This window comes from Kryptolebias marmoratus, linkage group LG19 (assembly GCF_001649575.2).
Source record: "Kryptolebias marmoratus isolate JLee-2015 linkage group LG19, ASM164957v2, whole genome shotgun sequence".
Taxonomy (NCBI): Eukaryota; Metazoa; Chordata; class Actinopteri; order Cyprinodontiformes; family Rivulidae; genus Kryptolebias; species Kryptolebias marmoratus.
Window position 1 is genome coordinate 3,591,194 of NC_051448.1, and position 25,156 is coordinate 3,616,349.

Consider the following 25,156-nt stretch of genomic DNA (forward strand, 5'->3'; position numbering starts at 1 on the left):
CAGATGAAATTGTAGCCCAGTTTTATTGAACGTTCATTCGATAGAAAGATTTGTTCCTTCAAGTTTTAGGATGTAATTCTTTTAAAACTCCGCTCTAAAGCCTCTTGAAGTACTTGATGACAAGATGACCCAGCAAAGATGACATAATTAAAACCGGTCAGCACATTTAAACAGGATTTAAAATAAAAGCAGCTCTGTGATCAGTTCATGAAATCTTTTTGAGTTGTGGAAACAAAGTCAGGTAAAGTTAGTTGGCTGGACCTTCAAGTACAAATTACTGCAAACTGTAATGACTTTCAGTGTTGATAAACTGAGAATTTAAGGCCCAAAAATCACAGAATACTTTCAGAGAACGTCTTCCTTGTGCTTTAACTCACATGTGTGAATTTAAACTCAGGCAGCAGTGGCACAAACAACAACACTCCTTCAAAATCCGATATTCGTTTTCACGTCGTTACCGTTAAATGTTTGATAGCAGGAAACATGAAACCGTTTATTCTTTGCAGCCTTTGTTGTCGACAAACACTTCTGGAGAAATTTAAATTCATGTTTTTGGTCCGATGCTTTAAAGTTAGAAGACAATCCCTCAAAACGTTTCAAATTCATCTCCTCAGGAATTTTTTTTTTTTTAAAAGTAAACAGCATTTCAAAGAAGATGCGTCTGGAAGGAAGTGAGCTTTTCTTCCAGAAATACTGCTTTCAGGAGTCAGAAAGAGCCGCTCAGTTTGACGATTTAAAAAATGACATGAGAAACGTGAGAAATACTGAGAATCGACAGCAAACCAAATCAAAAATGAGCCTTTTTCACCTTTAAAAACTAGCCCTTAGAGACCCAGCAGTCAGAGATGTTAGAGGTCAGCCGTGAGCATTTATCTGTAGTTATCAGGCAGCATAGCAAACATTTAAATATCTATATTTATAAAAGAAAACTAATATTAGGGCTTATTTTACTCTGGTGAGATTTGGGAACCACAGATAAAACATTTCTACTGAAAAGAAAAATAATTTTTCCATCAAATGTTTATGTTTTGTTGGAGAAAACGAGGTAGAAGTACATAATGCAGCCTGGTACTTACAGGGTAATTACCTGTAAGGTACCTGGTATCTTCAGGCTGTATTATGAAGGAACTCGTTACCCTAAACTTAACGAGTAGATATCAGATAAGGAGCCTGAACGTGGTGGGTACTTTCCTGGAAACATCCCGGGAACTTTGTGTACAGACCTGGTTTCTACCTGGTACTTACTGGCTAAGTACCCGGTACACACCAGGTACATACAGAGTACTTTCTGGATGCTTATCGGGTACTATTACAGGGTAACTTACAGGGTACATACCGGGTCATTACAGGACTGTATTATGTACTGCTACCAATAAAAAAATAAATAAAAAAAAAGATTTTCCTGAAAATATTTTGTTTGTTTTCATCTCCTTTAGTGTCAACCATTAAATATTACAAGCTCTAATTTTAAAATGACTTAAAAAAAACAAATTCATTCATGTTTGGGAAGCCAGAAGGAGCAAATATTTGCTAAATTAAACGGTTTACTGTGAATAAACATTTAAGGTCAGAAAGCCTTGTCTGGTTCCGACAGTTCTCTAAGATCTCTGACTGATTGTCCGTTTTTATGCCAACATATTAAAACAGTGCAGCTGATAAAGGAGGCTGGAAGTGCTGACAAAATAAAAGCGACTGCTTCAAGTATCCCAAGTAAAGTTCAGTAGTCCTGAAGGTTTTTCTTCTAATTGCGCCGGGCTCCTCCTCTGCTGATAGGCCGCACCGTTTCTGCAGAACCGAGACGAATTTCACTTTTCCCGATGCTCCACATAGCTGACTCAAATTAAAGATGGCTTTAATTCCTTATTTTAGATTCTAAAGCGAGAAACTTGGTTCACGCTGACAGACGGGCCGTGAAGCAGAGAGCGAGCGAGGCGGATCGGATCGCTTCTACATCCCCAACAAACCACAACATCCCGGTTCCCCAAATATCTGGAATTATATTCAATTATTCTGCAAATAAAATAAAAAATCTGAGCGTGACTGACGACAGGCGAGCTGCTTGCAGCATTTATAACGTTTACTTTCAATAAAATCAATTAAAAATATATGACAGGTCGCTGAACAAGCAAAACAACAAAACGTGGGACATCTGTTGCTTTTCTTTTAATCTTGAAATAAAGCCAAACATGTTTTGTATTAATCACTGGGTTTCTGTTTATGAAATGCTGGAGTTTAAATTTAAGAGTGGAGCACTTCGAGGCTGAACAAATACGGAGCGAAAAGCGATATGTGTGTTTTTTGGAGCGATGACAGGAAACAAAGCAGCAAAAAAAAAATTTTACGTCTGAATTGCTTCGATATTTAAATTTAAACAAACGTATCTGTATCTGTGATGCTACTGTTTGATTTTTTTTTCCTCCTCCGGTGCTGTTTGGGTTGTAGAAGCTCAGATTTTAAAACTTCAGACTCTTCTCCAAGCTGGAAGCTGTGTTAAGACTTCTTTGGACAATGTGAGGACGAGTCTGTGTTGAGGACCTCGATCATGGTTCTGATGGACGGGAAGGTCTCTGCGACAGACGGAAGACTTCGGTACCAACTGGGTAAGCTGCGGAGGAGCAGGAGGAGTCAGATTAGGCTGCCTGCCACGCAGCAGAAGAACAAATAAATCAAAAGTTTTCTCCCTGCACCTTTTCAGATTCATCCAGCTCTTCGCTGTTTTGCTGAAGCTCTCCGGATTCGGCGCCGTCATGGCCTCGAAATCCACCAACTGCAAGGATAAAAAACAGAGAAACACTTGGTTTGAAACCAGGTTAAAGAGTCAGACTGTCAGACGGAAATGCCTGAATGAATCTAGTCTCGAGGCTCCTGGTGTGAAGTCAAACGAAGCTTTGTAAAAAAAATAACAGTTCGTCACTTAAAGGTACTCGTTGCAAACATTCAGAAAGTAAAAAACTAAATCCACACAAGAGTTTGAATTAAAACACTGACCGGATGCCAGCCGCCACGTGTGTTTGCTGCCAACTGCAGGCAGCCTAATGCAGGTGGAGTCATGTGACCTGAGCAGATTCAGCCCTTTGTTTACATTGAGTGTGGACCCGCATTTCAGAATTCCAATCAATACATCTGGAGTAAACTGGTATAACTCAGGGTGACCTATTTTACGTTTGATTTCTAACATGAAGGCTTCATGCAACAAAAACAATAAAATATCAGCTATCTGTTGCTGCAAATTTGTCTGAATTTGTTATTTACGACCGTCTGCAAAAGCACTACTAAAATTAAAGGCCTAGCCTCCCTTGAAGGAATGCATATCGCCCGCCACCTTCCACGTCAGAGTTAGGATGAGCACATTATGTTAAATTAAAAACCACCGTGAAGATTTTACAACATTTTGGAGTCTTCTTCACGAATACCGCTCACAGCAGAGTGACTTTCAGGCTAAACAAGACGAAAAAAATACATTTTCGAGTAAAAGTAAAAGTTAAACACCTCCTCCTGCAGCTCCATAATAACGTGTTTATTGTTTATATTTTTCCTAATAACATTTTTACACTCTAATGGAAGTAAGGTCTTCAATCAACCAAAAGAAAAACAACACTTTCTTTACCTTTCCTTTTGGGATCCTCCCGATGACCTCCTTCCCACTGGCCATCAGGGCTCCCATCACCACAGAGTACGCCACCACGCTGAGGAGCAACACACCCGGTTATTATCTCCAACCGAAGCAGAGTTCACAGAAGATCTGGACTCACCTGGATCCTCTGGAGAGAGGCATGAGGTTGCAGAAGTAATAAACCAAGCTGAGGATCAAGTTGCAAACGGCATCTGCGTCCTGAAAGGAGAGAGATCAGAGTGCTGAGAACCGAAGCGAACAGAGACGACCTTCGTTTCTCTCTGCCGGGGTGAAGGCCGACTCGGAGCCAAACACAACGAGGGGACGGGTTTGGATCGTTTCAGAGGACAGTGATCACCCTGTTCAGGTGTTTTAATAAAGTCAGCGTCGGCTGCAAATCACCCATCATAAGGTTTATTATTTCATTAATGAGTCTGCAAGAAGAAAGGAAAAAATCCTCTGAAGGTAAATATTGTGTCGATCCGTTCAGATATCCAAACCTTCAGCTCATTCAGGAGACGGCTGCTCTGACTTTTAAACTTTTTTCAAATATTTAACTTTATTTATAAATATTTTCCCATATAAATACACTGAGATGTCTTCAGTTCCTTCAGAAAAATTGTTCCATTTAAAATCTGTTCTTGTCTTCTTATGCTACTTTTTATTTTTTAGCTACCATCCAGCTACTTTTAGGTTTATATAGCATTTTGTTACTTGTAGCTATTAGCTAGCTTTTTGCTACTTCTAGATTTATTTAGCCTTTTCCTACTTTATATTTTGCCTTTAGCTACCTTCTTGCTGCTCGTAGCTTTTAGTTAGTCTCAAGCTGCTTTTAGCTTTCCTTTTATTAGATTTAGTTTTAGCTAGCTTTTTGCTACTTTTAGCGTTCAGCTAGCCTTTTACTACTTTAGCTTTTAGGCTAACCTCTTGCTACGTGTAGCCTTTAGCTAGCCTTTCCCTACCTTTAGCTTTTGACTAGTCTTTTCCTACTTTTTACTTTTAGATAGCCTTAAGTTATTTTTACTTTTTAGCTAGCATTTTGCTATATTTTGCCTTTAGCTACCTTCTTGCTGCTTGTAGCTTTTAACCAGTCTTTAGCTAGCTTTTTGCTACTTTTAGCTTTCAGCTAGCCTTTTACTACTTTAGCTTTTAGGCTAACCTCTTACTTTGTGTAGCCTTTAGCTAGCGTTTCCCTACTTTTAGATTTTGACTAGTCTTTTCCTACTTTTTGCTTTTAGGTTGTCTTCAGTTAGCATTCTGCTACTTTTAGGTTTAGATAGCATTTTGTTACTTGTAGCTATTAGCTAGCTTTTAGATACTTTTAGCTTTTTTATAGCCTTTTCCTACTTTTAGCTAGCCTTTTACTACTTTAGCTTTCAGGCTAACCTCTTGCTACTTGCAGCTTTTAGCTAGCCTTTCCCTACCTTTAGCTTTTAACTAGTCTTTTCCTACTTTTTGCTTTTAGGTAGTCTTCAGTTATCATTTTGCTTCTTTTAGCTTTTATGAGCTGTTCTGCTTCTTTTAGCTCACTTTCAGCTTCTTCAGGAAGCTTCAGCTGAGGCATTCGGCTCTCAGAGTTCACAGATTTTTACAGAAAATGTAATTTCTCTTGTTGTTAAACAGCTTTTTTATCAACGTTTGTTTATTTCATCCAGCAAAAGTCCTGAAAGGTCCAGAGTCTGAAACTTGTTTTTTTTTTTGTCAGTTTCTGAACCACATTGTTATTATAAAAAACTAAATATACTTTCCTTTGTTTTTTAAAGTACATGAGAAGTCATTAAACTAATCATCACACGTTCAGTTCAAGTCTTAAACAGCCCCTTATCTAAGATATAACTTTATAAACTGCTGATTCTTTAAACGTTACCCCCAGTTCAGTGGAAAGCATCAGGGCTTTTCCTTTGGCTGTGAGGTCCTTGTAGATGGACTCGACCTCCGACTGGTACTGATCCGTTCGCTCTTCTGTCGTCTGCGTCTCGACAGAGAACAACATGTTTCCCACCCTGGAAAACAAAACGCACGAATAAATGAGCCAACATCAGACAGTTATAGTTTTAACACCACCGAATAAAGGGTTGGGAGAAAGAGTCACATTTCCACAGCCCAAATATAACTACAGACATCTTTATTTTCAAACATAAAAACACAAAAAATTTCTAAAGATAACATTTTGCATTTCACAGTATTTTTTTGCAATTCTCTGAGCCAGAATTATCTCTCTCTGTAACTTTTACATTCAAATATCTCAGTTTTATTCCAGTATGTGTTCTGAAACTTTCACAGCTGTATTTTTTCATACATTCGGCACATTACATTTACAAAAAAACAGATTTTTTCCTCCTTTCCAGACGTCCACAGTCCAAGTAAAAGCAGTCACCTGTCTCCGGTGATGGTGATGGTGAAACCGTCATATTCCTTCCCGGGATCCTTCATGCTCGGCACCTTGGAGTTGACAGTGAAGCCATCTCTGGTTTTACTGTTGAACTGCTTCAGGAAACAAACAAACACACAAAAAAAAGAAAGAAAAAAAACAAACACCCATCCTGGAGTTTTACTGCTGAACAACCAAACGACAGCTGGATCATAAGCAGTCTCTTCACCGACTTAGTTTAATTTATTTTATTTCCTTTCTACCTTCATTATAGGAAGCAGATCTTCTACTTTATTCACATTTTCAAGAGCCTGGCGGACCTCCAGGAGCCCTCTTGGGTTGTACGCCCTGAGACAGGTTACATAAAGTCATTTCTGTAATAAATTCAAAGTGTTGGTGAGTAAAGGGAGGAACTGAAAGGGTCTTTCCGGTGTAACTTACCCGTGGTAAACTAGTATTCTGTCTTTAATGAACTCCAGGATGTTGTCAAAGTAGGCCAGGTATCTGATGTTGATAATCTGTCCCCTGAAGGAAAAAGGAAAAGGATTCAAGAAGCGTCTCTGCCACACAAACTGGGGCAGAGGTCATTAAGGTGTTCGGCTCGTTACCTGATGAGGTTGATGTGATTGTTGAAGCCTCGGCTCAGGCTCCTGGCCGGCATCTGGTCCAACCACAGAACCGGCTGGTCCGGATCGGCGATCCTGCAGGAACAGGAAGAGCCCGTTTAGTCCGTTACCTCTGGAATCCGCTCGGCTGCACAACAAACACGCTCTGATTTCATTTGTTGGTTTACTTTGTCAGAGGGAGAAAGTTAAAGCAGATCCTTTTCACTGCCTTTTCACTTATCAGGGGAGTAAATGACATTTTCTGCTGCTCTCACATTACAAAGCACAGAAAATTCAGCTAAATGTGTGATTTTATCCAGAATTAAAGACTGCTGAAACACGCCGAGCTGCAGAAATGAGTTATTTTCTGAAGGTAATTAAGAAACTAGATTTAATCCAACACTGTTCTGTTTTTTTTTTTATTCAGAGAAAAGGTTTGCACGCTGCAAGTCGTCACGGCCGGCTCAGGTATTTGCAGGAGGTGACGTTTTCACCAAAAATAAAAACCTGCAGATTACCAAACCAGTTTTTTTTTGAATTTCCAGTCTTGTTCGGACACCTGCTCTTGTTTTGAGTGCGTTTTTCATTCTACTTGGTCATTTTTCTTTACCAAAACAAGTAATTTAACACTGAATCTTTTTAGTTAAAACTTTCAATTAAAAAGCAAAACGCAGCTTATTTGAAAAGAGGAGTTAAAATTCATGGAAATCTTTTCTATGAAGCGAAAAAAAAAAGGTGTCTTAATTAAAACGTTTTGCTTCAGATGGATTTAAATCTAATTAAATCACACTTAAATGTGTCGATAACTTCTGTAATTTTAGAGGCAGTTTGTTCCCCTGCACTAACCTCCAGGTTAATTTTTGTAGTTTTTACTCAGTAAACCATAATACTCCAAACAAAACAAACACACTGTAGGTTAAAAAAACACTTTTAAATTCAAAAAAGTCTAAGTATTGACTAATACTACTCAATAACAGAATGAAAGGAATGAGTACTTGAAGTAAATGCAATATATAATAATAATATAGATGAAAGTACTGACACTAGGTGAGCTGTATAAAATAATCCTGTAGATTACAGTCAGTTGTCCCGCTCCTCACCTCCTCCATTTGACAGCTATATCAAACATGTCTCTCCACTGCATTTGTCTCGTCTTTCCGTTAACTCGCACTTTGGAGTTGCTCCACGTTCGATGCATGGCCTGCATCACCTCCAGCGTTGCTAAACCCATCGCTTCAGAAACACAAACGGTTATTTTACTGGGTTTTAACACTCGGTTGGACTTTCCCGTCCCCCTTCCTCTCTGCGGTCAGCAGTACCTCTGTGTATCCTCTTGTTTGGGAGAAACCCGGGCGTGTTGTACTGCATCAGCGCTCCCAGGTGGTCGGCGCTGCAGATCAGCTTCTGGACGTCAGAGCTGTAGCTGTCGAAGTTCTGCGGCAGCACGTCTCTGCAAAAAACGAACAGGCAGAAGTTCTGAATGATATTCAGCTGCAGCTCAAACCACTTTAATAAAAAGTGTTTTTTCTTGTTTGTGACGCTCAGACACTGAAAGAAAAGATGTGATGGGAGCTAATTATTTTAGTTTAAACGTTTGCAGCTGATTAGACGCCACATGAACCCACCGGTGCTGCAGCAGGTAAACTTTGCACTTGCTCTTTGTGTCACTGGGTCTGATTAGTGCTGGGCGATATAACGATTCATATCGTGGGGACGATAGAAAAGTGTCTATTGTGATATATTTTCTTCTATCGTTTCTATCATAATTGTATCAATGATTCATGTAAATATTTCATAACGTAGGCTACGACGAATGTATTAGTGTTGTCATTTTGCAGACATTCAGTTTATATAAGTGATAAATAATAAGAAAAAATAACTATTTAGCGAAGAACCTCCGTTTTGCGACATGACGCTGCTTTACGGCAGCGGCTTTCTGTGCGGCACCGTGTTTTCACCATAAGTGCTGAAAGATGGAGACAGATGGTGTATCAAACACAGGTTCACAACAACTGGAGACAGCTACGCAGGCAGCCTAAGAAGGACTTTTACCAAAATGAAGGAATATGTCTGTGATTTGGTTGCATTTTGGATTCAAGAAATCTGACACAGAGCAGAAAACGGCCATTTGCAAACTCAGCTACGAGACTCTTTCCTCATCCGACGCCAACGCAACAATCGCCCAGCACTACGTCTGATTATTATTCAAATCTACGTGAAACACCAGGCGGGTCGTTCCAGACGTGTTCTGCTGCTGTCGGATTAATGAAAAGCTGTTTGTGTGTAAAAGAAACGTGACACAAGCAGAAGTGATGTCAGTGATGCTGGTTGTGGCACACATTAAAATAGATGTACAATCTTTAATTATTAACGAAGCGTCCAACACGCGCACCCGGGAGATCAACATAAAGATCTCTGTTCGTTTTAACCTGCTTTTATTTTGAAGGCGAGTGGCTGTTTATGTGAGTAGCCACTCGTATGAGCGCTGGCAGCTTCAGGAGTCTCTCCGACGGGAAGCAGAGTTTATGAGCAAGTTCCCGTTACGTCAAACACAGTTAAAAACCAAAACGAATGCGGATTGTCAAGTTTCTAACAAGATATTAACTTTCAGGTGTTTATTTACTCTTGGAAGCAGCAAAGCTCAGTTTGTAGAAGAACAGAACGTTGCTTTGAAGGATCAGTTTCAAGCCCCAAAAAGGAAACAAGTCGGCTTGTTTTACTCACAGATAAAGCTCCTGTTTTTACATGTTTGTGACACGAATCCATCGAACCTACTTGATGTGTGGCTGCAGGCCGGGCTGTTCCTCGTAGTCCTCTATTAAAAAGGGCAGGTTCTTGGCCCAGTGGTTCTTAAAGTTCCCCGGTAAGTCCTGGTCCACGTTGTACTCTGCTACCGGGATATCCAGGTGGGAGTGCAAGTAACGAGAATACTCTGGAGGGAAATCGTGACAGAACATCAGCAACTCACACAATCCGATCAGAGACGGTTCTTCTGTCGGAAAGTTATTTTTGTTTCGTTACAATAAACTGCAGCTCAAAAACAGAAAGATTAGATAAAAATACACAGACAGACATGATATAACTTCATCTTTTACAAACTACCCTGAAAACACAAATGATAATTTCGTCCTGACTGTAACGTTCGGACCATTTCCTCTCTTTCAACCCTCATTTCCTAAATTTTCAGCCAAAACAATTGTTCTAATAAAAGCAACAAACGCAACACTGTTAAAAACTGAAACACACGTTTGTTTGTTTTTTTTAGAATATTGGCCGCATAAAAAAGGAAGTTGCATCAAGTCACAAGAGACTTATCTAAAACAGAAGTGATTATATCGAAAGCCACTCAAACTTTTATTGCTTACAAGGAACAGTGTGGTTTAGTCTAAAACTTTAATATCTAATATCTTACCTGTTGTAGATAAGATTGAATGGCCTCAGTTTGGAGAAACGGAAACAAAAACCCCTTTAAGACGATCCGTCTTCCTCATTTCATGTTATTTCTGCAGTTATTACCCAACAATCATCCCTCCTGCCCGTGTTTCTGTGCGTGCCACTCACCTCTGAGGTATTTCACTTTGAGGTATTCAGAGCTGGCCTTCTGCCCCAGCAGCGGATCGTTCAGCATGACTTTCGTCTGAGCTTTGATGCCCTCGTAGAACTGCCCCATGGCCACGTGACTCAAGCCCTTCATGTACTGACAAACCTCGTTGTAGGGCTCCAAATGAAGACACCTCTGGAGACGAGACATGACAAATCAGCCTCTGTGTTATTCAACAACGCCAGGGCTTCTGATGTGGCGTAAACTGCAACGCAATCAGCTGTTTTTAAGCTTGTCAAGGTTTTAAGAACTATTCAGAACCTCCTGGATTTCGCAATGTTCCGATCGCAAAATCAAGCAAACCCTGCGAAATCGCAACTTTTTGCAACTTTGCCCAAAACACTGAAACCCAATATTTATTGTTTCTGAAGTGATTCGCCACCGTTTCTGCGGTCTAGTCTCTTCTTTGTGGGTTTGTGTAGTGTGGAATACAAAATAACCCCAAATAACTCACGAAGAAGACACGTGACGTCACTTCCTGTTAACATCAGAATGCCGGGAGCGTGCAGGAGCAGCGACCGAAGCCAAAATGTGCGCTAATGCTTCACATTTGCCCACAAAGATTTCAGCAAACCAGTTTCCTCCCCAGCTGCAGCTGTTTTGCACGTCCTGCAGTGTAATCATGGAACATAAACGCATCGACAAACACTTTGTGTCTGCAAAACATGTGAGGAGAGCTGCAGACCAGGGACAATCCAGAAATGCTCATGAATGTCAGTTTAGAAGCTATCAAAGTTCTCAAATAAAGCAGCTTTTGAGAATGTCAATGTTTGTTGGTAATTATCTTACAAAACTAGGAAGGATTTTTGGTTTATATATTAAAAGTTATGGTTGTTTATTGATTTTTATAAAAAAAAAATTGCAACTTTTAGGAAAATGCCCCGTGAAATCCTGGAGTGATCGACTATTAGCAGCACAGGCCTTGTTCTCTACCTTGAAGTTGCCGATGGCCTCCTGCAAAGAGCCGTGGTGGTACAGCATCATGCCTCGGAGCTGGAGAGACTGGATGTGGTTCTGGTTCAACATGAGAGCTTTCTGGAAGCTCTCCATAGCCGATTCAAAATCACCCAACTCTCTAAAAAGAGACAAAACAAGGACAGGAAAACATATAGATGCTAAATTCTCTCTAATAAACTGAATTAAATGAGTTCAAACTGTACCTGTAAGCCTGTCCAAGGCTCTTATAAGCATCTATAAAGTCAGACTTCAACTTCAGCGCCTCTTTAAACGTCTCAATGGCTTCCTGATGAAAAAATAAACACCTTTTTAACACAGAGAGGACAGGAAATTACACCAAGGAACATAAAAACAAACAGAGAATTATGGCTCTGCAAAAGATTCAGACCCCAGCTGCACAGACCCGGATTTTATTTGCATAACTATTATCAGACGTAACGTTCAGCTAAATGTTGATGTTAAGGATTTCACTTTGAATATGAATGAAAGAGTCATTATTCTTGCAGCTATTTGCCAAAAACGATACTGCATAATGTTTGACCAAAGCAGCTATAACTGATGTTAGTCTTCATAAAACACTAATCCTTGAATTCAGTCTTTACTGGCTCAAACAGACCCTGAAGTCTGCTGCTTTTTAGTAAACATGGTTGTACTTAATTATTTACAGCTTCTTTCCATAAATCTGTGACACAGACCAATATTTTGATGAAGTGAAACAAGTGTCACATCCCAGAGGAGGGAGTCGCCTCTGCTGCAGTTTGTGCAGATAAAACAGCCCAAGAGGACGTTCATCTAACAGTGAGACTTCTGTTTCTGCTTCTGGTAAAGCTTCAGCTGCCTGTAGGTGCAACACAGGGGTTCCCCCAGGAAATATACGTTCATCACAGTTTTGCAGAGGTGATAAATGCCCTAAAAGCAGCAGAAAAACAAGCCTGCAGCCGTAGACCTGGACTGACAACAATCTTTTATCTTTAGTGCTTCTTCTTTTAAAAGCAGACCTGGAACAACTATAATATTATTCACTTCCCCTAACGAGGCACAGACGACCGTTTTAATTATTTAAAATGCTGCGGTTTGGAAGTTTAGGGCCAAACATGCTCAAATGCTGCAGCCAGTGTGGTTCGCTGCAGAGATCTGCAGAAACATCACTGGCAGTCGGTGGAAACACTCGACACCTCAGGTTACATTATTAAAGCCCCACAATCAACCAAATCAATCGATGCTTCTGTTTATTAAGTGAGCAGACAGAGAGAAACAGGTGGCTGCAGGGAAACCTACCTTGAGCATTCCTCTGTGGAAGAAGGTGAGGCCTTTATAAAGCATGGCGATGGGCTGATTCTTCTTCAGCTCTAGAGATCGCTGGAAGTCCTCCATCGCTGCCACGTAATCCTGAGTGTGGGAGCAAAGCGTGGGGTCAGCACAGGGGACGGGAAGAGCTCAGACCTGCAGATGTTTGATGGTCAGACCTCTGAAATGAAGAGCAGAGTTCCTCTGTGTCTGTAGAGACGAGCCGATGGCTGCAGCTGGATGGCTTTAGTCAGATCGCTCAGAGCTTCGCTGATACGACCCAGAGGAGACAGGATCTGCAGACAGAGTACAGAGTTAGGCTTTTTTAACTAATAATCTGCTTTTTGGTGGTTTGATGACTGCAGCTTCGGATAACTGAGTGATAATCAGCTTTGGACGAGTTTTTCCTCCTAGAAGAGGTGCAGGAAACATCTTTCAGACCAGAGAAGCTGAGTTAAAACAAGCAGAACAGAAGCTAAAACTAGCCAAAAACCTCAGCTAAAAGCTAAAATCGGCAGAATTGAAAGCTGAAATTATCAAAACCACAGCCAAAAGTCTTGCAAAAATCTTAGCAAGTGAGATCTCTTTTGCTTTCTACGCAGAATTTTCTTGTATTTAAACTTAAATAATTTTAAAAGCATAAAAGGAACAAAGACTAAAAGTCACGGCACACTATTCCCACTTGAGATGAACGTTTAGATATAAGAACGATTAAAATACCACAAAGTATGCAGAAGTAGTTTGATTGCAAAAAACATGAAACAATTTATAAACAGGAAAACAACAGTGTGAACGCTGACTCTGCATTCGTGTAATTAACCCAAAACCTCGGATAAACATTAAACTTACAGTCAAATCTATTATTTATTCTGATTTAAATGAGTTTTCCCTCAGAGTTTATAAAAAACACACAAAGCTGGATCCAGGTCACCTTGGACAGGTGAAAACTGAGCCGTGGAGCTTTTGTGTCTTCAGACAAGAGCTTCTGGGTTTTTACAGCAGAGCTGCGTTACGTTTGCAACAGAAGGGTCAAAAAGAGGAAACAGCTGATAAAATCAGCCTCAGAGTGAAACCTGGGGGGAGGTTTAGCTCTTTTCTCTGGTCAGGCTGACAGTGTGACACACTCGTCAAATATTAACTTTCTAACCGATTCTGTGGCTAACGTGTGCTTTCCTGCGCACGTATGGGGCTTCGCTTCAACTGTTTTCATGCTTTTCTATTTTTAGAAACGCACCGAGAAACCGCCAACTGCTGCGAGGAAGAGTAGCGACACTCGGATTGCATCATGATGTCAAACTTTAATCGTGCACGTCTATGAGGGAGGGTGGCTCAGGAGTGAATGCAATCAAACCCGACCAACAGCGTCCCGGTATTCTTCTTCTTTGTCTGCAGTGCACAACTAAAAACATTTAAAATGTATTTGCTGTTCTTTACAACAATCCAACTCCTGACTGCATCAGAAATAAAGCAAACAAATCCCAGAGTTCAGCATCAAACGATCAAAACCAATCAGAACAAAGCCCTGAATGTGCACGTTTAATCTCCTCGGTTAGTGTAAAGACACGGATACACTGCGGTAAAAAGTTGGGCTTTTACCTCGGCTCGTTGTTCGTAGACTTCTGGCCAGTTGGGCTCAAGTGCGATGACTCGGTTCAGCTCGTATAACGCCAAGTCAGCGTTCTTTATGTCCTGACGGGAGGAGGCAGTTACAGGTTGATCAAAACAAACCAACAAAAACAAAAAGTTTAATCCAAAAAGTAAAAACTTTACACAGAAACTGATGGCGTCCAGGCGTCATCACAACAAAGGCGTTTCTTTATTTTTTATTATCAAATTTTCAGATGAATTAAAATAAAATAATTACATTTTTTTTATTTAAACATGTTTGATAGTGAGTGAATGCAACTTTTAAAGACTGGGGATCTTCACAGCACATTTAAAAAACACGTTCATTTGGAAAGAATGCCTCCATGAAATAAAAGTTTTTAAAACTAAAAACTGTTAAAAACCTGCTTCCGCTTGTAATTCAACACATTAAAAAGGCTGACAGTACTATTTAACTCTGCTAATTTACACATTCCTTGCAAAAAATAAGTAGGAAGGACGTCTTTAAGTAAAAAGCCAACCAGAATCTGATTAAAAACTTCTGCTAAATTAATCCTCAGAAACTAATTCTTAGACGCAAAAAGAGCTGACGCGACAATAATCTGCTTAATTTGTTCCTGCTTTTAATCCAAATTAGAACCACTAAAAGAACTTCTCTTCTCCTTTGTTGGAGCAGAAACTTATTGTGTAAACTCCATTAAAAGCGTAACATCTGGTGTCAAAAACACTTTTAAATCCAACTTTTTAACATTTAATTAATCTCGACCTAGTGCGTAAATTGCTAATAACTAAGTTCATAAGCTAACTGTACTTCTGTAATCCCTTTAGAATGGGTAACAAAGTGAAATTAAAGTAAATTAATCTAAATTTCTGGTGCAAACTCTCACCTGGAGACTTTTCTTCCCGTAAGCGATCCCTCTTCCGTAGATGGCGCTCACCAACTCGGGATCGCTCTGCATCGCAGACAAAACACTAAATATTCAGTGAACGCACAAATAAATCCAATCTGTTCTGCTCCTAACAGATTATAATCCTGTTGCATGTAAAGATAAGAGATGTAGAGTGGGATGTACCTGCAGCAGGACTGAAAAATGTTTAATGGCTTCATCATAAAGACCGTTTCCGATCAGAACGTAGCAAATAGCTGCGAAGGACAGAAAATAAATAAGTGAATAAAACAGACAGAACATGAATGGGGGGGTTGATAAAAACAAGATGCTAACTCACCAAGTTCCTCGTTTGTGTTGTGGTTATCTACAGGGAAGGGGATTTTTTTCTGCTCTATAAACAGCTTGGCCTGGTTCTGCGAGGCAAACAGAACCGACGCAGGAAGGAGAAAAAAAAAACAGATGAAGAGATCGCACAGAAATACAAACCTTTAAAAAAAAAGACTTTTTTTGGTTTCCTGTGTGAGAACGGCACACTAAAGATAACTCTGAACGTGAAGTGATCCATCTCTAATTTATCCTGTTCAAGATGGCTGCCGCTCCACATTCCTTTATCACAGTTTCAGAATCCACTGACGTTTTGCTCTGTATAAAAGAAAAAAAGTCTTTATTTGGACACAAACCATGGATCGTTTTGATCACCTCCTTTAAGGCAACGTTCTTCAGGGAGACCCGGTTCTGGTATTTGTGTGAGTTTTTATTTTACAAATAAAACTCACTCAACATTTCTGCAGGCCAGGTCATGACACACTGCAATATTTGCTCAGCAAAAACCCCTCAGAAGCGTCTTCTGAAGACTAGGAGGGTTAAAAATGTGCTTTTATTTTGAGTTCGTGGTTGATTCGTGTACAACCCCTGTTCTAAAACAGTCGGGACGTTGTGCTAAACGTAAATAAAAACAATGATCTCATAGAGCCATATTTTATTCACAGTAGAACACAGCAAACAGATCAAATGTTTAAACTAAGTGACTGTACTTTTTATTTTTAGGAAAAAAATAAAAGAAAGAAGTAAGAATGAGAAACAGCTGGAGGAGCTTTTAGTAACTAATTAGGTTAATAAGCAGCAGGTCAGTGAGAGGACGGGGGATAAAAAGAGCTTTTAGAGGCTGAATCTGTCAGAAGGAAAGACGGGCGAGGTTCTCCAGGCTGAGAGAAACTGTTTCTAAAAAGAGTGGAACAATTTCTGAGTAACGTTCCTCAACAGAAGACTGGGAAGACTTTATATCCCATCATCTGCAGCTCATAATGTGAAGAATCTGAGGTCAAAGGTCAAGGCTGGTTCTGTTCTGCTCAGGAACACTGTCTGTAAACACAGCTCACCGTGCCGTCCACAGACGCTGCTTAAAGCTCTATCAGACAAAGAAGAAGCCAGATGTGAACAGATGTGTCTCCTCTGGACCAAAGAGACGGGTCCAAACCATCCAGCCTGTCTCTCTGATGGTATGGGGGTGCATTAGTGGCTCTGGAAAGGATCTCCAGGTTTTAGAACAACATCTGCTCCCATCCAGACGTCTTTTTCTGGAAACTCCTTGCGGATTTCAGCAGAACAACGTTAAAGACGGACTGCATCCACAGCAGCAGCAGGACTTTAAACCGGCCCGCCTGCAGCCCAGACTTCTCCAAAAACTGAGAACATTCAGAGAATCATGAGACAGAAAGATCTGGCAAAGAAAACCCAGGACTGTTTACAACAGCTGATATGTTCACCACGTTTCACTGGGAATAAAACATGGCTGGATGAGATTTGCAAACCCTAGATTTTTTAAGAACTGTGACAAAAATCTTAAATAGAAGCAGTTCAGCCACATCCTAACGACGTCATATGTGGGAAAAATTTGGAATAAATAAAATGTGCAAATTGGGTTTTAATAATTACTGATTTACATAAAAATTAGTTAAAAAAAACTTTCTAAAAGAGTGTCATGAATCTTATTGTGCAGTCCCAAACGGGGAGTGACGGCTGTGTAACATGCAAATCTGATAGCGTGGAAACGTTGCTTGAGGCAGCATTTTATGTCTCCAGAGCGAGACAGTTGACGAGACAAAGACACATTTCTGCTGCCAGGAGTTGCTTTGGAAACACCAGGAACACAAACTCTGTGTACAGGCAGGCGGTTAGGTTTCAGAGCTGTGTTTTCTTTTTTTAAGCCAAAGCTCTGACTTACATGAACCTGAATGAGTGTCACTCGCCGCTCCAGGGCGTGGGCGCGCCATTATCACTACGAGGTGTGGCTATGAAGACAAAAAGACCCGACACACCCAGCTACATCCAGAAATGTGAGGCCCAGCTGGATTAAAGCCAGGAGAGGTCAATGATGCTGCTCAACTTGTTTATATTTGCTTGATATCCGCTCTCTTTTATGAGCCCCACACGTCATCCATACTCAGTTTGATAGATTCAAATGAGAAGCACTTAACCTCAAAATGCACTCAGTGTAACAGCGCCATTAGTAAGGAATAGAAGAAGAATTATTCAGACGCTGCAGCTCAAATGTCTTCTAACCCAGATGTTTTTGTTTCTACTGTGGTTTATATTTGGCATTTTTTAATTCTACAGAGGAAACGGTTCAGGATGTGGCTCTTCTACAGCTGATCAGTGTGAGATCTCACCAGGATCTTTTCTGCATTAAGCGAGAAGACGGACTCGCAGGGCGGGTTGCTTCCCTCCTCGCAGTCTGGGTCCTCGAACTGTAACACCGAAGAGTCTGAGGAGAGACAAAGGGTCCGAGTGTTGGTCACAGCGAATCATTTCAGGCCTGGATGTGAAGCCGTTTAAAAAAAAAAAAGGAGCTGAAGAGTTTTTTTTTTCATTTTAAAACTCAGCCGAAATCTCACCCCAGGAGTTTTAAATGTCAAACTTTCTCCCAGCAAAACAGGAATCAATGAGGCTTGTTAGTGACGACGGAAGAAAATTCAAAACTCTGATTCAAATGATTCCAAATTTGTTTTTACCTTTAAAAAGCACCAATCGTTTCAGAATATCATGAAACTAAACTCTCCTTTTAAACATGAGAGGGGGGGGGGAACAAAACTTCAACACAATATTTTAAGTGTAAAGCTGTAAGTTTATAACTTCAGATACCCCCCAGCTAAAATTTTACCAAGTTTCACAGTAGGTGCAGTATTTACAGCAAAACACAAATTACATCCTTCTCTTTATTTCAGTTTATTTATAAAGCATTAATTTACTAAGAGAACGCTCTCAGGGTGGAACAGAAAAAACAAACAATCCAATTAAAAAAACAGATAAATGTTTAACTAAAAAGAAATCTCATTAAATAACATTTTTCTTTGTTTTATTGGTGTTAAACATAAATACAAACTAGCTTTATTTTCCACATTTTAATTATTTTACCTTTATTTTACACATTACATACTATTTTAACTTGTTTGCGCCAGCTACATGGCTTAAAACTAAGGTATTCTCAGTTGACGGACCCTTTTTATATTTTTCTATGAGAAATAAGCGTTCTTGTTTATTTGTTGGTTAATATTTAATGTCATTTTTTGACCACAACTGGCAGTGAAGACACTCAGAAGTCCTTGGAGCGCAGATCTGTGGTTGAGCACTACCTACAATACATCCATTTCCTCGTTAAACTTCCAGCTGGGTCGTGTCTGTTTTTAAACTGAATTTTACGAATTCTCTTCTTTGTTGAATTAAAAACCTTCCGCCACGTTTGTCAGTAACCATGAATGACTGCGGCGTGATGTTCACCGACTCACATCTGTACAACTTGATGCAAAAACAGACTCAGAGACACCAAAAAATAAAGAACTGAGCTCCAACTATACTGATAAAAACCACTCTGAGCCTTCAGTAGCAGATTTTACAACATCACTGACAGATTTACAAACACACTGATTGATTTTATTATTTAAAAACACAAAGACACCCATCTCCAAATGCCTAGTTTAGGTCCAGTTGGCGCATGCGCCTTAGGAATGCGCAATTCAGGTGTGCATATATAATGTATCATAGCATATATATTCTATATCATATGATTAAATTGAACTAACTCAACCAGCATCACTTTGTTTTGTCTTCTTTCACCAGAATATTGATTTTTAGCTTACTGTTTGTAATGAAAGCTGTTGATTAATGAGTTTTTGCAGACCTCTGATGATCTGAAACATTACTCTAAGTTTCCTCTGTGTTATAATCTTAATTTATAAACTCTTTCGTGTTCGTTTCTCCCCCTCTGTCGCTGACTTGAAGCTACGTGTTGACGTACAGAGCAGATTTGAGTCAAATCCTCCGAGCTGTCACTGTTTTGTTGTTGTTAGCTTGTTAGCATCCATGCTAACCTACCGGGGGAATGCAGTGACAGTTGAACCGAGCGGTACGAAGCAAATTAACAGTTAAAAAAAGAGATTTTTTACCGCAGTCCGCAGCGTAGTCTTCCCACTCGGACAGCGAGCTGCATCCCTGCTTGTGGAGCTCATTGTTGAACAGCGTGAGAGTGGAGAAATACTCGGTGGAAACTATCCCGCCGCTCAGGTACAGCAACGAGAGCGCTACTACAGCTACGGCCCGGCTGGCAGGGGCCATGTTTGCCTACATGTGTGACGACAGAAAGCGGAAGCTGGCTGCGGCGCGAGCTGGAGCGAAGGGGAAAACACGCCCCGCCCCCTCTCTCCTCTCACGGGAGGAGCGAACACCAAATCAGAGACGTCAATCAAACTACAGTTCCCGGCATGCCACGTAGCTGTCAAACCGGCTCATCCGGTATGAGGTCAGACGTGACAGTTTCCTGTAAAACTTTCAAAATAAGACATATAACTCATATACTACTGTTTATTAACAGTAAGTTAAAAAAAATCTATGTATATGTATATATATTATGTATTTGAAAATAAAATATATTCTTTCTTTCTTTCTTTCTTAAAGCTTTATCTGTATGTATATTTAATTATATGTGACCTGTGCTGGCAAAAAAAGTCCCAATGACGAACCTTTTAATATTGAGTTGATATTATTTTCAAATTCTCCATCTCAGAAGCTTGAAAATTATTCATGTTTTGTGCCATCCATCTGTCTTCTACCTCATATTGGTAGTTGTGTCGAGGAGGCAACAGGTCCAGGAGGGAAACCCAGACCTCCCTCTCCTCAGAGACTCTGTCCGGCTCCTCCTGGTGGGTCCAAAGGCCTTCCCAGGCCAGAGAGGATCCAGAATCCCTTCAGAGAGGGGTCTAATTATATTCATCTCACTCTTTAGCTCCCAACCCACAAAATCACTAAAAGAAGGAAGTGACCCCATCTACTGCTGGTTTAAATAAATAAAAACTGCTAATTATCAGATTAAACATGAGCATAATGCAGTCTTAATGTCCGCAGGATCATATTATTGATTATTATCCTTTGAAGCAACTATGGTGAAAATATGCCACAAGCAGTCATTTTTTAAATATAAATTGATATCTGGAGATAATTTAAAGAGCCAACTTGGTGTTTTATGACCCACATTGGGGTCCTGACCCATACTTTATGAACCACTATATATTATATATTATATCACTGATAGTTGTGAAGCTCAAAATGTTTATCATTAACTGAAAAGTAGTTTTGTATCAGAAGGCGATCGTCTAAACTCCCATGCTGCAAAGCTGTCGAATCTGCGCTTTTATTTTGAAGTCAGGCTGCTGTGGATCCGCCCCTTTTCCGGTTTGGATGTTTTGAACGCTAGCATCGCCGTTCGGCTAGCATGCCGGTTTTGTAGCCGTGAGTAAATGAAATAATGGGCAAAGAGGCTGAATACAGGTGTGTTGAATGTAACGAAGAAGCGACGGAGCTCCACAGGGATTACAGGAACGGCATCCTGAAGATAACAATATGTGTGGGTTCATCAAAGTTTGCTTTTTATCCGTCTGTGTGATGAAGATGATGTAGCCTCTCCTCTTCACAACAACATTATTTGATATAACATGCCTAAATAATAAGTCTGTGGTTCAAACAGATTGTCTGCTAACATTAATTTGCTTTAAAAATAATATTATGTAGCTAAATTCACTTATCCTTAACCCTAAATTACAACATGGACACAAACATTGATGTTCTTGTCTGTTTTCTCAGGTGGCCTGTCAAAAACCTGTGGATAAATACATCGAATATGACCCAGTTATTATTCTCATCGATGCCATTTTGTGCAAGACCCAGGCTTTTAGACACATTCTGTTCAACACGAGCCTAAATGTAAGTAACTTTTATTTGTTCTGTTTTCAGTTTTCATTAAAAAACACAACAGATGTGAAGGTTTTAGGACTTCATAATGTTAAATGTTGGGAAAAGAAGAAGGAAATCCTGCAGCGTTCAGTTTAGTTTATTTGTTTAACGTCAATGGACAATGTGTTATAAAAAGGTAAACAAGCAGATTTCAGATCCAAATATATGCATCTTAAATGAGTCTAAATTTGTTTAAATTGGTCGCAGACAAAAATATAAGTTGTGTAACTCGAACCCGGCTGTCCTGACTGTTAATATTGTGTTTCCTTTTAAACAGAGGGGCAACGTTCTGTGTTTTCCATCCGCGGCGGTGCATCCCTTTGTTAGAAACGTGTTGTTTCCTGCCTCCACAGATCCACTGGAAGCTGTGCGTGTTCTGCCTGCTGTGCGAGGCTTACCTCCGGTGGTCCGAGCTCCATGGCTCCGAGCGGAGCAGCGACCCCTCCGACATCATCAGATACACTAAGGAGTGGGAGTTCTATGGCATGTTTGGACTGGCTGCCCTTGGTAAGCGAGTAAGAAACAACCAGTGTTTAGAAAATGTATTTTAGTCCCACCGTGCATCTTAAATATGGCTTCATTGTGCTTATTTCTCTGCCTGAAAATTAATATATTTTACTTGTTAACACGTAATAACTCTTTGCTCAGTTTATAACATTTTAGATTGCTTCTTCTTCTTTCAGCTGCTCCCTTTAGGTGTCACAACAAACCTTCTCTGTTGTCTTCTTCGTTCCCTCCTCCCTTACAGCTCCATATTCAGCATCCTTTGTTTGTTTATCTTTGCAAAATGCTGTTTAGCGTTTAAAAAAAAAGAGTTAAACGCTTATAAAACATTATAGTCCAACAAAACGGCTCCAGATCCCTCAACAAACATTCAAAAATCCGAACATTTTGAACTCAGAGTGTTATTCATGATAGCAAAGTAAAATTTTCTTAATATAAAAAAAGATTTAACATAATAAGAACAAGTTAATAAATGATCAAACTGAATGACTTAATTGGCAGTTATTTTTAGATCTGATGATAGATGTTGAGCCCAGAGAGAAATTCAGTAATTGCTGTTGCTTCTGTAAACCTTTTTTTTTGTCTTTTACCCATGAATTATGTAGAAGGTGATGCTGAAAGAGGGGTGACACTTGCACATCTCTTTTCTGCACGTTTCAGCTCTCGTTAAGAGTGGCACCAGACCGGCTTCTCCGATCACTAACAGATCGGTTGAACCTTTTAGGGACTCGATCTTATCGATGATCAGATCTCAGCAGCTGAGGCTGTTTTCGTTCATCACAGGAAGTTCTGCATCATAACCTTTTTACCAGTGAAGACACCCACATTTGCCTTTTATAGATCTTATTACAAACATTAAAAACTAAATCAAATTTAAATCACAGACAAACATAAAACTAACACTCAAAATTTAGAAACAATATTCAGAATTTTGGCACCAAGTAGTTATTCTAAATGATCTGAATCTGGTTTAAACAGTTTTATCCACCTAATAATAAAGAAGCAAGAATTAACCCCTTTTTGGTTCAAATCTGGTCAATCTGATGATAGTCCTGAAATATTCAGGACCTTGTAAAAAACGAGAAAGCATCTAATCATCCACAGTTTAGGCCTAAAGGGTTTGTAAGAGTTGATGCTGTTGTGAGGAGCAAGTTTCCAGCTGATAACCAAAAAAAGGGTTAAAGACAAAAACAACTGGACTTCTTTAATCCTTTTTTTGGATTTACCTCGTCCTGGATGACTGAGAATCTACACCAGCAGCTGAAGATTGTTTAACACACTTCCAAACAGGACTTATTAGCTTCTCTGTGCCACATCATCTGCCTGGTTCTGAACTCTGCAGAGCTGTCGGCGTTCTGCGGCGGCACGCTGTGCTTCCTTTGGCTGTGGCTCACCCGCCTGCAGGGAGGGAGCGTGGAGTTCAGCCCGCTCCTCAGAGCCCTGCTGCTGTCCTGCTACGGAAAGGTTCTCCTCATCCCCGTGGTCATCTGGGAGCACGACTACGCCCCGCTCTGCCTGGGCCTCATCAGGCTGTTTGTACTCACCTCCAACTCACAGGCCATCAGAGGTGGGAGACGCTTCCTGTCAGCCGAATCCAATACAGATTAAAAAATTAAAAATAAAATAAAACTGGACTTGAAGCAACACATTTATTACGTATATTTAAAAGAAGTAAATTGGTTATGATTTGCAGTTAAATTTCTGTTAGAATAGTTTAAATTTAATCTTTTATTTAAACACCGAGACGACAGTGAGAACGTTTTGGTTCTTGAAAGACACCAGCAGGTGGCAACTTCCTCTTGTCTTATTTGTCAGATCGCTCTGCTTCTGATCTTAGGTTTTTCAAAATTAAAGACTTTATACAACCAGAAGTTCACCATCAGCTGATCATACATGATGCCCAGTCTGTCTGTTAGCAAAATATCTCATTAACCATTAGATAAAATTTAATGAAACTCTCAGAAATTAATGATTGGATGCAGAAAAGAACTTGTTGAAGATGGCTACCGCAGCTTGTCGACCTTAGCCAACACAACCCAGGCAGTTTTACAGATATCGAGCTGAAATTTGATGTGGTAGTAGCTGAGAGTCATCCTCAACACACACTCTGAGCGCTAACACGAGATCATCATTTACGACTCCTTTACTCTGAATTAAAACACGAGGATTCTTGCTGATTGTCATCATTTATTTTTAAACCTGTGCAACATTTTTTGTTTGTGTGTTTGATTTGATCTCCAGTCATCCTGAACGTCAGCAGGCGCCTCTCCCTGGTGGCCGTTTGCTTCGGCCTGCTGTCAGAAACGCTCGCCGCTCAGGCCTGTAAGGACCTTTTATGGAGCATCCAGGACCTGTGGACGTCTTAACAATCAGACGGAAATATCTGCCATCTCAGGGAGGAACACGTGATTCTGGACTCCAGACTTTTGCCAACCGTCTTTAAATTATAAACACTTCTGTGTCAAAGAAACTCACCATATGGGGCACACGAGTCCCACTTTTTATGCTATTTTGGGCGGAGAAATGGGGGCATATAAGAGGAATATCTGAATGCAAATAAGAAACCAAGAGTTTAACGTGCTCCAGTTCCTGAGCCGCGCTCCAGGAACGATGCTGACAGACCTGAGGCTGTAATCTGACAAAGACTGCTTCTCTGTCTGAACAGGGAGCAGGCAGCACGCCGCACATTCTTTAGATTAGTGAAGAAATGCCCACCTAACCTCAGTCACACACACACACACACAACCGGGGTAAATCATGAAGCTAAACAGGAGACTCAGAGATTTATATCTGCAGCCGTGCATCCAGGAGACACGCTTCACTGTTTAAACTTGACACACACAAACTACACTGTATTTTTTTATTTAGTCAACAATATTTCTTCATTTTTAATGTCTAATAAACCTTGGAATGGCCTTCTCACACACACTCAGTGCAGGTTGCTATGAAAGGTTTGATTTGTGCGCCCGGAGCTCTTTAGTTGCTCGTTCTGGGTTTGATTTTAATGACAAACTGTAGTTTTGCTCTCAAATCATCCAGATGCGTTTAACTGAGATTTAATTTAAGCCGTGAGGGTTTGATGAAGCTGGTTTAAGAAAAGAAAAGTGACAATTTTTTTATTTACATCTGAAGCCTGAAAGGAGACGGTTTGTTTCTGATCTAAAACACCTGATATTAAACATGGATTTGAAGGTTTGATTCATGTATTTTGTGTTTTTTAACGTGATTATCATCATCTTTTTTCTGCAAACCCCAGTTTTTTTAAGCTCAAATTTGTCAACCACAACCAAACTCTCCTCCTTAAAATGCCCTTTAATTAAAGCTCATTGTTTAAAAGGTCGAGTGTGAAATGAAACCATGATGAGAGTAATTACGTGTGTGGATTTTTCACGCTGCGGTGTGAACTCATTAAAATTCCTCAGGCGACCAGTTTGAAGTAAC

At 40.1% G+C, this 25,156-nt stretch overlaps 2 protein-coding genes across 3 annotated transcripts; one reads left to right on the forward strand and one right to left on the reverse strand.

Annotated features, from left to right (window-relative positions):
• Positions 1 to 4: 4 nt before the first annotated feature.
• Positions 5 to 19,567, reverse strand: ttc13 (tetratricopeptide repeat domain 13). Of its 2 annotated transcripts, none has more exons than XM_017431420.3 (23): positions 19,372 to 19,567; positions 17,599 to 17,693; positions 15,267 to 15,342; positions 15,113 to 15,183; positions 14,927 to 14,992; positions 14,031 to 14,123; positions 12,614 to 12,730; positions 12,426 to 12,536; positions 11,351 to 11,433; positions 11,124 to 11,265; positions 10,151 to 10,325; positions 9,365 to 9,521; positions 7,909 to 8,039; positions 7,690 to 7,822; positions 6,593 to 6,685; positions 6,426 to 6,509; positions 6,248 to 6,332; positions 5,991 to 6,097; positions 5,481 to 5,616; positions 3,753 to 3,832; positions 3,608 to 3,686; positions 2,688 to 2,767; positions 5 to 2,605 (listed from the first exon to the last, which is right to left on the reverse strand). In XM_017431420.3, the coding sequence occupies exons 1-23, from the start codon at positions 19,538 to 19,540 to the stop codon at positions 2,491 to 2,493; spliced, it is 2,478 nt and encodes an 825-aa protein (XP_017286909.1). In that variant the 5' UTR covers positions 19,541 to 19,567; the 3' UTR covers positions 5 to 2,490. The 2 variants fall into 2 exon arrangements, with proteins under 2 accessions (XP_017286909.1, XP_017286907.1); XM_017431418.3 differs by having other exon boundaries at positions 5,991 to 6,100; positions 19,372 to 19,540.
• Positions 19,568 to 20,651: 1,084 nt separating this feature from the next.
• arv1 (ARV1 homolog, fatty acid homeostasis modulator) lies at positions 20,652 to 24,913 on the forward strand. The gene is made up of 5 exons (XM_017431380.3): positions 20,652 to 20,825; positions 21,062 to 21,181; positions 21,565 to 21,718; positions 23,058 to 23,282; positions 23,957 to 24,913. The coding sequence occupies exons 1-5, from the start codon at positions 20,727 to 20,729 to the stop codon at positions 24,079 to 24,081; spliced, it is 723 nt and encodes a 240-aa protein (XP_017286869.1). The 5' UTR covers positions 20,652 to 20,726; the 3' UTR covers positions 24,082 to 24,913.
• The last annotated feature ends 243 nt before the right edge of the window (positions 24,914 to 25,156 follow it).

Bases quoted from the DNA above. Each gene is read 5' to 3' on its own strand.
- ttc13 (XM_017431418.3), bottom strand. From the start codon at position 19,540: ATGGCCCCTGCCAGCCGGGCCGTAGCTGTAGTAGCGCTCTCGTTGCTG. The intron at 15,184-15,266 runs GTGAGTTAGCAT...TGTCCTTCGCAG, and splicing joins CAACACAAACGAGGAACTTG to CTATTTGCTACGTTCTGATC. The intron at 6,333-6,425 runs GTAAGTTACACC...AACCTGTCTCAG, and splicing joins AGAATACTAGTTTACCACGG to GGCGTACAACCCAAGAGGGC.
- arv1 (XM_017431380.3), top strand. From the start codon at position 20,727: ATGGGCAAAGAGGCTGAATACAGGTGTGTTGAATGTAACGAAGAAGCG. The intron at 21,182-21,564 runs GTAAGTAACTTT...CTGCCTCCACAG, and splicing joins TGTTCAACACGAGCCTAAAT to ATCCACTGGAAGCTGTGCGT. The intron at 23,283-23,956 runs GTGGGAGACGCT...TTTGATCTCCAG, and splicing joins CAACTCACAGGCCATCAGAG to TCATCCTGAACGTCAGCAGG.